General features: G+C 54.0%; 1 protein-coding gene across 1 annotated transcript; it reads right to left on the bottom strand.

The window, feature by feature from the left end:
• Nucleotides 1–7,256: 7,256 nt before the first annotated feature.
• Nucleotides 7,257–11,569, bottom strand: TRIL (TLR4 interactor with leucine rich repeats). The gene has a single exon (XM_028525714.2). The coding sequence runs from the start codon at nt 11,043–11,045 to the stop codon at nt 8,604–8,606; it is 2,442 nt and encodes an 813-aa protein (XP_028381515.1). The 5' UTR covers nt 11,046–11,569; the 3' UTR covers nt 7,257–8,603.
• Nucleotides 11,570–13,621: the final 2,052 nt, after the last annotated feature.

Below are 13,621 nucleotides of genomic sequence, written 5' to 3'. Positions count from 1 at the left end.
AGAGAGGAGGGGGGGTCCCTCGGGGGAGCACCCCCATATTTCTGAAGGCCAAGGACTTTGGGTACTTTTCCCTGGGCAGGGGAAATTCACCTGTTGCTGGGAGTTGGCAAAAGCTTTGGGGACTGAGGAGCTCTTTGTCCCCCAGATCGTATTTCAGCTCAGATGCCATCAGGGTCCCTAAAGAGGTGACTGTCCCCACCCGTGATGGGGGTGTCCTAGTTGTTGGGGGTTGTCCCTGTGTCACATCCCTATTCTCCGTGAGAAAAAAAATCCAGGGCGCTGCCATTTCCTCTCCCGTTTTCCAGTCCCTTCCTGTTACCTTCGATTAATAACCAGGAAAATGCTCCCAAATGAATCAGTCATCTGGAGACTGAATTCTGTAATGGGCCGAATTTGCCTGCCCACCCCCCACCGCGCCCCAATTCCGATGTCAAAGTCCCACCCCCAGGGCCTCAGAACGCGGCAGTATTTGGAAATAGGTTCACCGCGGGTGGGATAACTGTTAAGACAAGGCCTTATTGAAGCAAAGCGGGCCCCTCCTCCAAGACGGCTGGTGTCCTTATAAACAGGGGGCATTTGGACACAGCCAGGCACACAGGGGGACCATCACACGATGGCAAAGGCAGAGATGAGGCCGAGGCATCTACAAGCCAAGGAACGCCCCAAGATGGCCAGCAAACTGCCAGAAGTGAGGGCAGAGGGTTAGAGCTGATGGCCCCTCACAGCCCAGAAGGAACCAAGCCTGCCGACACCTTGCCCTTGGACTTCCAGCCAACACAAGTCTGAGACAATACATTTCTGTTTTTAACCACTCGGTTCGCAGTACTTTGTTACAACAGCCCTAGCAAATTACAACAAATGGCAATCACTTCCTTTGGGAAATAAAGCCTCTCTCACCCCCGTAACCTTGTCCCGGGACTGCCGTGGAATTGTGCTCCCCCGCACACCCTTCTCCCCACAGCAGCTTCCCTGGGGCTCTGCTCCCCCCACCCCCCTCACCTATGCAGGCTGGGCACCAGCTGTGAGCTCAGGTCCCAGAGCTAGCCTGGAAACTCCAGGCCAGAAAGCAGTTAGCACCCTGCTGGGGTAGGGGGTGGGGGAGACAGCCGAGCCAGCACCGTCCAAGGTCACATCCCTCACCTCTGGCCTCCCTAATCAGATGGCAATTTCAGCCCCGGAGATGATAACACAGATTGTCCAAGTTTTGCAGCCTAATTCAGTGCCCTTATAAGGAAAAACTATGTCCCTTGAAGTCTTGCAGCCTGGAGTGGCTATTGTGAATCTGAGCTTGCAGCTGAGAGGCTAGGGCGGTAAAAATAGGAAAATGGTAAAAGAGGAAAGAAAATGTAAGAAACCAATCTCTCTCTCTCTCTCACACACACACACACACCCCACATCACACCTATACATACAAATCCTTTTCCACAGGACTGTGCCTCCTTTGACGGATATATCTGCACAAGAATAGAGATACAGGTTTCTGCGCCCTGGCGTAATGGTGATGAATGGCCAAGGTCAGCAACTCCATCAGCCACTGAGACCACGCTCTCTGGCGACTGCTGATAATCCCTTACCTGCTGGGGCTCGCTTGCCTGTCTGTGCCTCGCAGTGTCACTGCAGTGTCTCTTATCTCACGAAAACACTTGTCTTCTTGTATCTTCCCAGTGCAAAAATAAATTCATCAATTATTGTTATGCCTTGGATTTTTAAAAAGTCTCAGTGGTGATTTTTGTGGGGGAGGAAGTTCCTGAAGGGCGGGGACGAGGTGGAAATAGAGTTGACGGTGTCCATGCAATGCTTTTCTGCTTCGCATCCTAGAAAGCAAAACCTCAGGCTTTAGTGTGAGATCTTTGCTGAAAAATTTCTCCTACCATAACTCCTTTCCTAACAGGACTCAGGCTTAAATTAAAAACAGCTTTTACTAATACCGACTGAGAATCTACTCTGAAATGCACAGGGCTAGGTGACAGGAATACCAACATAAATAAGACGTCATCTGAGATTTTTCCCCAAGCAATATGAAACTAACGAATAGTACACAAAAGGAGGAAATGCGTGCTAATTTTTTCAAATGTTCCCTTTTTGAGGACTGTATCCATGTATTGAAGATAGAAAAGTGGGATCACCTTGTACCCCCAAATACATTATTTTACAGCACCTGTCCATTCTCACCGATTGCTCTACGTTAGTCTGTGGGGTGGAGCCACAGCTCCTAAGTGGCCTGCCCCGCACAGGTGTGTGCCCCTTACGCCGACAGTGCCTGGCACGGGAGTCTCCACGGGGAACAGCTGAGCAGCCGCCCTGTGGCTCTCACCGGTCAGCAGGCGGCCAGGGACTCCCCGCCAGCCCTGCACGAGATGGCAGCCTTGTCCCAAGGGCACGCACACAGACCAGCGGGAAGGACAAACCCCACAGCCCGCGGGAGGGGCCCGTCCAGGCCAGGACAGAGAGAAGCGTTTGTGGCCGATGGACTACCTGTCTCTCATCACATATTTCGGGAGGAGTGATGGATCAAGGACACGGCTTCAAAAAACCAGGCAGAAGACAACGGTCGAAGTACTCAGAGACTGTACTTAAAGTGTTGGGTTGGGGAAAACAGGTTCATGACGAGTCGTAAGAACGACCCCCTGGTGTGTTACCGTTGTCCTGTGTGCTCAGAAGGCCGCAAGTGTCTCTTGCAGCCAGCCAGCCTGGGTCCAAATCCAGGCTCCGCCACCTGCCCACACGGGGAGCTCAGTCAGGATACACAACGTCTCTGTGCCTCAGTTTCCTCGTCTGTGATGTGAGGATAGTAACGGGACCTTTCTCGGAGGGTTATGATGGGGACTGAGTAAATCTGTGTAGGGAAAGCTCATACAATAGCACCCAACACAAAGTAGATGCCCATAAGAGTCTGTTAAATAAAGTAAATGCCTTCCTGGCTTCCCTGACACCAACACTGGAGTTTTACATAAGCAATTTATGTCGCCCCCACTTCAAGTCTTTACCCACGTGAAACTGCACGTGTGTAAAACCAAGATAAGACTCTGAAACGCAGCCTCTCCCTGCATAAGGGGTCCTGTGCTGTCAGTTTATGATACCTTTGATGCAACACCAAGGCTGAGTATGCTGTTTTCTCTGTGACGGTGAGCTGATTCTCTCGAATACTCCCAGTCGGTCCAGTGACTTAATGCAATCCAAATCAAAACCCCGCCAGGCATTTGTTTTTTGTAGCAATAACAACTTGATTTTAAAATATATATGAAACCTCAAAAGAACGATGTGGCCCAAATCACTTCTGATAACGGAGAAAAAGGGGTGATTCGCACAACCTGATGGCAAGACTTACTCTGTAAGCAACACACACAGCTTTTCCTGTTTTGTGCTTAATCCTCCTTGGGCTATTCTTCCTTACACTTGTTCTTCCTTACACTCATTATCCTTTCTTATTTGGTTCTTTAAAGAAAACAAACATCATTTTAAACTTACGAAAAAGGCTGCTAGAATATTTCAAAAATCTCCCGTCTACCTTTTAACCAGCTTTACCAATTGTTGCTATTTCGCCCTGTTTCCTTTCCCATCCCCTCGACTATTTAAGAAGGAACTGGAGGCATCGTGCTCCTCTGTTAGGTGTCACAGTTCTGATTCCTAAGGACAGGGACATTCTCCCAAACAACCAAAGCACCACTATCGAGACCTGAGAATTTAACGCTGATAACATGCCATTATCTAAACCACAACCCATATCCCAAAATCAAGTGTCTCAGAAATGACTTTTTAGCTGTTATCCCCCTGGTTTAATGCAGGGTCACACATTGCATTTCCTTGTCATGTTATCCCCTGCCTCTCTCTTTCTCCCTCTCCCCCTCCCCCACTCCCTCCGTCCATTTTCTTTGGTTCTGGCTTCCTTTAAACAGGAACACACATAAAACAAGGCCATGTACACTGACAGGTTGAAGGAAATGTCATGAGCAGAGGCTGCCGAGAACCTAGTTCTGAACTTCCCCCAGGAGCGGCGGTCTCATTGTCACTAATTCAGAGTTCACGGTGCCATTCTGCAACACAAGCTCTGTGAACAAGGAGAACTGACGGTTAGAAGGAGCCACAACTCACAACGGTGGCTGGCTTTGAGGTCGGAGTATGGGGAAGGAAATGGGGAGCTTTGTCATTAGGGATGTGTAAGGCCAAAAGCAAACACCTCGAAATGTTAACTGTTATTGAGTGGCGTTAATAGGGGTGCTTGCTATTATTTGCCATCATTTTACTTGCCTAAAGTAAACATCTGTACAAGGAGGCACAGTTGGGAGAGGAGGGGGATCGGAGGGTGGTCGCCGGGGAAAGTGTGTCTCCACACACCAACTCCAGTGCACACAGGCTGAGAGTCAAGTGTAAGCTCAGCTGTAATCGAAAGCGGTAACCCCGAAAGGTGAGTCACTGCTACTGGCCGCAGCTGGGCTTAACACACAACAGCCTGCCCCGCCTCAGCGCTGGCATTGTAGGGCTCTGCTGAGTCTGAGAGAAATGTGTCAGGAGATGCTGTGGCTTGAAATGCTGGCGCAAGCCAATTTATTCCTGTCTAGCTTCTGATGCCAGTTCACAGCCACAACTGTAAAGCCTGTGTCGATAAGGAATCACGGCACCTGTAGCTTAAAATCTCCCCAATAGATGTAGTAGGACAGTTAGGTACTTTGCCCCGAGATAAAGCGACTAGGTATCAGAAAGCTACACTTTCCCCCTATTTCAGGAGTTAATGTAGCTATAATCTCCAAATACCCGTCTCCCAAGCAAAATGGAGAGAAGGCTATTTGCCATTGAGATGGAGAAAGATAAAGTGACACGAAATCCCCAGGGGGAGAAGCCGTGTGCAAAGTATCCTTTTAAGTAAACGGGGAGTAAAAACGCACTTGCCAAGGTAATGGGAATGGGGGCGGGGCACTAGGCAGGCAAGGTAATGGGAATGGGGGCGGGGCACTAGGCAGGCAAAACCATTCAGCCAGTCGTTAGTTCCCATCTAAAGGAAGAATTAATGTACACCAAGAGTTTCATAAACATAGAAAAGTTTGCTCAAAGACTAATTTACTCACCTTTGTTAAGTAATGACGAAGTGTTTCAAGAGCTACCCTTCCACACCAGATTTTAGAAGAGGCTCTACCAACCAGAACAGGAGGGGAGGGGTGCTGTGATGTCATGATCTGAATTTCCTGGTGGTTAGGGCTCAAGCACACATGTGTTGTCCCTGAAATTTCTGCAATGTCTCATACAACCTGTTGCCCTGGGTGTGACAGGGGAATTCTGCTCCTAATAGTACCACTGCAGTGGGGCAGCTTCGCCCTTTGACTTCTGAGGTGCAGCTGGGGCTTTGAGATCCCTGTTTTAAGTGATGCAGATGCCACAAGATTAACGAATGGAATGAATGCAATGTCAGAGGACCACCATTCTTTCATCACCTCCTTACAACCATCCTGCGCTTTAGCGATGCTATAATTCTCTGAGATATGGTGCATGCATGGGACTGAGTAGGATTCTGTTTTGATCCTGGGTTTGGAATTTTGGATACATTGCTGGCATTTGAATGCTTCACTGGAACTCATCTCCAAGTGTCAGGAGCAGACGGGGGAGGGATAAACTGCAAAGACCAGGTAATCCCAAGTCTATTTTAATGGTTTCTTAAAATACAGTAGGTTCTCACATGGCTGGACTTCTGGTGAAAACCAAGTACGTGGCAAATTCATGAGGGTGTTCTGATCACACCCTCATGGTTGCTCGGCAGCATCGCAGAACGCTCTGCCTCCTGAAAGCAGTCATCTTACTGGGCGAGCTGATGGGGTCCCCCCAAGTGCCAGACGGCTTCGATGCCCCCTTAATCGAACACTCCTACCTCATACCAAATTGATCCTTCTTTCTTTACGAATTCTATCTTTTCACAAACTTTGTCATGTCAAAAACGACCTCCGGTTCAATATATGTCTTAGTTGTTATTGACCATGTGGGTCAAAGTGTTGGACTCTTAATTCAGTTCCCTGTAAACAGCGGACGCCGGCTGAGACCCAAGCATTTTGCTGTCACTGGCATCTTTGTAGCAGTTTGACACCACATTTGACCACCGGCTTCTAGAGCCATCTCTTTCTTTCCTTGGGCAACCAGTCACACAACCATTTCTTAAAAAGAAAGTCCACACTCTACTGCGGAAATGGACATATTTTTTTTTTAAAAATGGAAAGAGAACAGAGAGACCTCGTGCTTACGCCTCATTCCCACTGATGGAAACTGCTGTGGAAAAACGCAGTGTGTCGCCATGCAAGTGTGCGGAGCACTGGAAACGCCAACGACACAACATCTCTGTTGAGTACGTGGGCTTATGGACGTGACTGAACACGACCGTGTGCGCAGAGCGTGTATTCATTTCCCACGGAAAGACGTTCCAGTGAAGCTATCCTCAACACAGACCCAGGCACTGAGCGCTGTCGGGGACGGTCTGCAGTTTCAAAGGGTGGGGTGGGGGGGCAGTCCTTCCCCCGACTTCCAATGGGACTCCGCATCCATGGCTGTGCAAGGGAGAGAGCTGAGAGCTGCTGACTGCTCCGTGAATGAGAGACGCTGGGAGCAAGGGAGGTGCAAGATAGCCCAAGTGTTGCAAATAAGAGCGGACAATTACACCTCTCCCGTGGAGCAGCGAGCCTGGAGTCGGAAACAAGCTCTGGCGGCAAACTAAGAATGACAGTCTATTTCCCGGGGTTTATTAAGTTTTGGCCCCACGGATACGACTGCCAGGAAAGCAGCTGTACTTGAAGTGGTCTGGACATGTATTCATCTGAACATAAACAAAGATCAGCTCATTTAGATCGCCGGGTCTGTACTCAGCTGTGGGGACAAGGGCAGGCCTGGCTCCGTGGAGTGCAAACATAAAAGGGGTGGAAAAGGGGGGGTGAAGGACCCCTAGACTGTGATAGATTCCCTGAGTCATCAGGACCCTTAGGGGCTCATAGCCCCAAACGGAAGAGTCACGGTCAGCCTTAGCACCCACACGGTGGCTCCACAACACCCCACGGCCAATGAATCATAACCGTGGCCAGTGTAACCTCGTGCACCCCCTTAGTGAGGACGCTTTCGGACCACACACAAAATCCTCAATGTAAACCAAAGCCACCGCAGTTACCGATAAACATGTACTTCATAGCAGGGCACGGAAGGATCTCGACCAGTTGCAAATGACAGGTCCAGTGAAGGAGCCCAAACCTAACTTTACACCAAAAACACTGAAAGAAATACTGCGATTCTTAACTAAAAGATAAAATTTAATAGCAACAGTAAAACACAGGGTGGTGGAGGGACGAATTGGCAAAACACAGGATTATTTCACAGTCGGCTGTAAGTACTCACGACCATCTCCTGGCTTTACTAGAAAGACAACCACCGACAGACATCTTTTTCACATTTTCCCCCAATAATTTCCCCCCTTCTACTATTTCATAGAGAGTAAGACATTAATGCAATCAAACATACACTATCAATTGACAATCGCCTTTCGCTCCCCTTTTTGGAAACTACCTTTGTCACTTCACTGTGCCACACCGGACGAGCAGGGGACATTGTGTCTATCCCACACCGGACACATTGCCAGAGGTGCCGCCAGCGACCTAGCACACAGACATCCCCTACGGGGTCACCACTCACATACGCGTTACATTCTTGGATCGAGTCTGGCCTCGAAATGTCCTTTTCCACCTATGGGTTTAAAAAAAAAAGAATAAACTTAAAAAGCCACAGGAACAACCCTCACAGAGAAGTCTCGCATGCAGCCTTCTCCAGAGAAAGTGTGTAATTGCAGTTAACCCCAGGGTCATCAAATGTCATCAAGTGTTCTTGTGGTGTTAATGTTACAAAGAAAATTGTGGACCCTCCCGGCTCGACTGAAATAGTCCTTGAGTGTATTCATCAGTTTGTTAAATGTCAGAGCTCTTCACATTGTTGAAAAAAAAAACAGCGTCTCTAATTATTTAAACATTAAGTTATCCTGAATGTTCTATTCACCACCATAAAAGGGTTCCTTGGTGAGTGTGTTAAACTGTACCACCTGCTTCCATCAACCTTCTTGGCAGGAAACCACCAGGCCAGGGGGGTCCCTTGCCAACCCTCCTTTGTAATGGTAATAAGTTCCTTTTTTCTTAAATAGAACCTGAACACCTCTGTTTGACTCTGGGCAAATAAAAAGCACGTATGCAAATCTCCTGGCCCTGATGGCGGCACAAGCCCCCTTTTCCACCTCCGGGGGGTGGGGAGTCAGGCTACTCATTGCAGGGCCAATCAAAAGGCAATCTCATAGCTGCACCAAGGTCTCCGGGTAAAGAAGGCCTCCCACCTCTGAACCCCACCATCCACATGTCCCCTCCTGTTGGCCTTGACCACTGAGTACCATCCATTTACTTCACAAGTGAGTATTGGGGATCAGGGGCAGGGGCAGTGCCGAATTGGCCGCCTGAACCCTTTGGCCTCCCTAGCCAAGACCACAGAAGGGCGAAAGGAGATGGTCAGACAAAACGAGACCTTCCCCTGAGGTGAGTTGAGGGGCCCCAAGGAGAGGTGGCTTCCTCAAGGCCAGTTAGATGGTCTCCACAACCCTGGATCTAGTCAGCAAATCGCTGCAGGAGATGGTCTTCCCGCCTCAAGCTGCCCCCCGCCCCGCTGCCCCCGCTGTCCATGAAGCGGTCACAGGGGAACTCGATGAGGTCCGCCTCACTGAGCGCGCACACGGTGGTGCGCGGCCTGTGCGACTGGAATCCGGAGAAGTCCGCAGACACGCCGGTGCCCATGGAGCGCAGGGGCCGTCGGGTGGAGTACATGTGGCGAACGTGGACAGGGGCCCCTCCCTTTCGCCTGGCTCGCAGCTTCCTCCGCAGCCAGCGGGATGCCCAGGCCGCCAAGGCCAGAAGCACCAGCAGCGCATTGACAGCTAGCAGGGCCAAGGTCAGCAGCTGGTAGTCGATGCTGCTCCGGCTGCCAGGCTCGGGCAGGGTGACCAGCCCGGTGCAGTGGTCCCGGGGGGCCACTGGGCAGACCCGGCCCCCCAGCACGCCCTCCACACACACCAGATAGGGGGTATCTCCACGCAGCTCGCGCAGCGTGGCCGAGTCGCTGCGCTCGGGCAGGTAGACGAAGCGGTGGAATTTCGGCTGCTGACCAAAGCGGTCGAAGAGCAGGCGAAAGCGCGCGCCGCCCAGCGGCCGGGGGCTGCGGTGCTCCCGTACTGCCCAGCGCACGGAGGCACTGTCTGCGCCCACAGCCTCCACCGTCAGGTTGCACAGGATGAACTTGTTGAAGTCACACGGGTCGGACACCAGCGGCGGCAGACCGACCCCACCGTCGGACTGGGCGGCGCTTTCCTGCTGCTGCCCGACCAAGACCTGCTTCGCCGCGCGCTGCCAGAGGTCGCCGGCGGTCAGTGGCGCAGATGCAGGCGCAGCGGTCAGGGTGGGCGCCGGGTGGGCAGGGTCGGCCGGCGTCGGACGTCCCCTCTCGGACTTCTCGAGCAGGTCCAGGGGATATGGCACCGCTCCTGCCACAGCAGCGGCGGAGGGGCCCGGCTGCTGGAGGCCTGGACCCCATCGGCTCAGCTTCAGGGCGCTGCGGTTGCCCCAGAGCTCTCTGGCCGCCCCATCCCGGGGCACCCCGGGCAGAATTCGTCCCCGCTGCTGTGGCTGAGGCTGCAGCGGCAGCTCCTCTACGAGGCCACCTGCAGGGGGCTCCATCTTCTCCCTGGAGACTGTGGGTAGGGGCCGCCGCTGGCCTCCCTCGGTTGGAGAGACGGAGGGGGGTGAGGGATTTGCGCATGACCCGTTCTGCAATTGTAGGTCGTCCAAGTAATCCAGGTACTTGCCCCTCAGGGCCGGGGGGTGGCGACACTGCACAAAGACGGTGAGAAGCCGGCCTTGCGAGTGCCAGTCGCCCATCCAGCGCTTCAGGCCCCGTAGCCGACAGTCACATGTCCAGCCGTTGCCGTCTAGGTCCAGCCGGTAGAGGGCCGGGCTGGCGGCGAAGATGTCCCCAGAGAGGGCGCTGAGCGCGTTGTCGCGCAGGCTGAGTTCGCGCAGTCGGCCCAGGTGGCCGAAGATATTTGGGTGCAGAGCGGACAGCTCGTTGCCACTCAGGTCTAGCGCCTCCAGGTTGTGCAGAGGTTCCAGCAGCTCAACGGGCAGCTGGCTCAGCCGATTGCTCTCCAGGCGCAACTCACGCAGGGCCTCCAACCCCCAAAAGGCCTCCGGCGCCAGGTGTGCGAGCTGGTTACCCCGGAGCGAGAGTAGGCCGAGGCGCGGCAGGTGCTGGAAGACGCGCGGCCCGAGGTGCTGCAGGCTGTTGTTGGAAAGGATGAGAGTGGAGAGGGAGCGCAGCGGGGCGAAGGTGGCCGCGTGGCGTAGGGAGGGCTGCAGCTCGTTGGCAGAGAGGTTGAGAAAGCGCAGCTTGCCCAGCTGGGCAAAGGCGTTCTTGCCCAGAAAGCGGATCCGGTTGGACTCCAGATGTAGGTAGAGCAAGTTGCCCAAAGGAGCGAAGACCGCGTCAGGCAGCGCCCCCAAGGCGTTCCCGTCCAGACGCAGCTTGACCAGACTCTCCAGGCCCTCGAAAGAGCCTCGGCTCAAGCGGCCGATCTCGTTCCCGTTGGCGTAGAGGATGCGCAGCTTGCGCAGCGGGGCCAGGGTGCCCGGGACGAGCGCCTGCAGGAGGTTGTTCCCCAGGTAGAGTTCCTCCAGTCGCGAGAGCTTCTCGAAGGTCTTGGGGTGTAGAGAGCGGATCTGGTTGTACTGCAGGTCCAGCCGTCTGAGCTGCCCCAGGCGGTGGAAGTCGAAAGCAGTGATGTTGGTTATGAAGTTGCCGCCAAGGCTGTAGGTGAGCACCTCCTGGGGGTTCGGCAGCGAGCTGGTCTTGGGCACGGCGCGGAGCCCCCTGTTGGTGCACAGGAGGTGCTGGGGATGCTGGCAGTCACAGCGCTCTGGGCACACGGGCTGGGCCCGCGGCGGGAGAGCGAGGCAGCCGCACACCACGAGCAGGAAGCGCACGGCGCGGGCAGCCTCCATCGCCGCCCGCCCTGCGTGCAGCTGCCGGATCGTCCTCTTGGCCTGCCGGCTCTGTGTCTCCTCTGCATTCCCTTTGGCCTGGCCAGAGACGCTAAACGGCCTCTTTCGGGACTTCGCTGCGCGGTCCAGCCCCTCCTCCGCCCTTTGTCCGGTGGCTGGCCCAGGCCTCTGCAGGAGGGCTTCGCTCAGCCAAGTGAGGCGGCGCAGGGCGCTCCGCGAGCTCCGGGTGCTACTTGTTGCATCTGTGCAGAAAACTGTTTCTTCGGGTGCGCGTCGTGGGGCGGAGGGGGGAGCAAGAACTGATCTTTTTGTTTGCAGCTCGAGTCCGGAGAGCTGGATTCCCTGGCACGGATTCTCCCCGCCGAGTGGATTCCCCAGCTGCAGGCAGGCGGGAGCCCTTCCAAGAGCTGCTCAGGGCGCGGCTTGGCTGCTGCGCCCCGGCGGGCGGCTCGGCCCCCGCAGCCGGAGCCTCCTTGCGGGACCGGGAGCGCTGTCTCGGTGGAACAGCCGGGGGAGGAGCCGAGGTGCGCAGGCTGCGTCCGGAAGGGACCCAAGTCGGCGAGTGGCGAGCAAACCGGGCGGAAATTCGTCCTTCCCACACTCTGCCCCCGGGGATGCAGGCGGGGAAAGAGGAGACGGCGGAGGGAGAACAGACCCCGGCTGGGGGAGGGGGAAACGCTAAGTGGCTCCGAGTCTGGTCAGCCCCAGCCGGGGACGCCAAGTGAGAAAAGTAGGGATTAAAAACAGCTGTACGGGGCGGACACACTGGGCTGGGGGCGGGGGTGGATTACCGGTCGAGCAAACGGGATTTGCAGACAGAGACCTTTTTATTTTAGACGAGGACACCAGTCGCTTCGGAGCAGGGGGAGCTCGGCTTATCTGACTCGTTTTTACGGCGCTTGCTCTTCCAGGTGGCGCCCTGGGGGAAGGTGGGGCGGCGCGGAGTCCGCCAGCGTGCTACAAAAGTTTTGGGGAGCACGCGGTTGTCTGCAAAGAGCTGTCCGCGGGCCGCTGTCAGGGGAGGCTAGGCCAATCCATTCAAATTGCCGCGTGTTTGGGTTTGGGGCAACGCGCTACTGGTGGCGGAGTACAGGCACCGCCCCCTTAGGGATCCGAACTGAAGGCCCTTCTGTAGGCGAGAGCGAGGAGAAAGCTCAGAACCGCTTCTACCACCGTGCAAGTGTCTCTGCCAGGTTTTGGTGATTTAGTCCCTTTAATTTTCCTCCTTGAGGAAGGCTCTGCAGAAAGATAGATAGATAGATAGATAGATAGATAGATAGATAGACAGATAGATAGATATCCTTCCAAAACCCTCAGGTAACTGCTACCTGCAGGGGCAGGAGGTCCCTTCTGCTCCACGTCTGGGCTTGCAGTGATCTGTAGAGTCTTTAGTCCCCAGAGTGAGTCCTTAGGCCAGGTTCTGTTGGGAAAGTCTTACTAGTTCGTATCAACAGAGAATGGGGCAGGTACCCGTGTCTCCTTTAAGGGCAGCCCCTGCCGAGCATGAGGACTGGGCCAGGAAGGGCTGGTAATTACTCTTTGTTCATGCAAACTGTCTTGCTAAAAATAAAATAAAGACCCCTTCTTTCCCTCGCCCCACCCCAAAGTGCTCAGAAAATGTAATTTTCGTGTGCAGAAAACGTAATTGGAAGGAGGTACTCGGTGGACAGTGAAAGGCAACAGGCGTAGCAAGAGGCTGTCCGTCTAGTAGGAAAGGCGAGGCGTGGAAGGCATGGCGGTCACGTCAGGCAGTCTGTGAAGAAGCTGCTGAGGTGCATATGGGGGTCCGTAACTCCAGGGTTTGACAGTGATTCGCTGCCTCCTTTAGCCATCCAGAGAGGCGAGTGACAGAGACAGTCGCTGAACTTAGGCAAAGATGAGATCATTGGCAGCGTGGTCTGTGAAGACTTACGGGTGAGCAGGGACCTGGGCTCCAGGGCGATGGGTGTTGCAGGACTGAAGGTGGGTAGTGACGTGCCCATTCGGGGCACAGCAAAGGAGCACATCAAATTTGCCCGTGATTTGCTTTGAGTTTTCAGGTTAAGGATGAACTTGGAGGACCAAGTCTCTGTCACTAAGACGGAGGATGAAGTAGCCAGGTAGCTGGTGTTCAGTTCTCATTGCGTGCATCTCCTGAAACCCTTTCAGTGCTGACTCCTGTCTTCTTTGAGGAGGTACGGCTGCCCTAGGGGGTGAGGCCCAGGCTTGCGCCGCACAGCACAAGCTGCCTGTCCTGGTCTTGCGCCCCAGATGCTGGTAGGAGGACCTTCAGTCTTTGCTGCCTATTTTTCAGAAGAAAGATACAAAGAAACTGCTGGCTTTCCAGTCAAATCACTGGACCTAGCTGGCGTGGGATGGTGGCAGCATCTGCTTTGAGCCCACGGCCTCGGGACACACCAGACAGCATTCTGAGCAGGACAGAGGTTGGATGCTGAGAGAGGTGTGCTGTGAAAGAAGGAGAAGCAGAAATCAGATGCTACTCCTCTGCAAAAGCCTCCTCTTCTTCTGACTCCTCACAGAAAACTTGCAGAGAAACTGGGGCAGCAGGCGGCCGCTGTGGTTTGGACCAATCACTC

The sequence above is a fragment of the Phyllostomus discolor genome, chromosome 10 (assembly GCF_004126475.2).
Source record: "Phyllostomus discolor isolate MPI-MPIP mPhyDis1 chromosome 10, mPhyDis1.pri.v3, whole genome shotgun sequence".
Taxonomy (NCBI): Eukaryota; Metazoa; Chordata; class Mammalia; order Chiroptera; family Phyllostomidae; genus Phyllostomus; species Phyllostomus discolor.
Note: the sequence above shows the minus strand (reverse complement) of the source record. Positions and strands in the feature narration are given on the sequence as shown.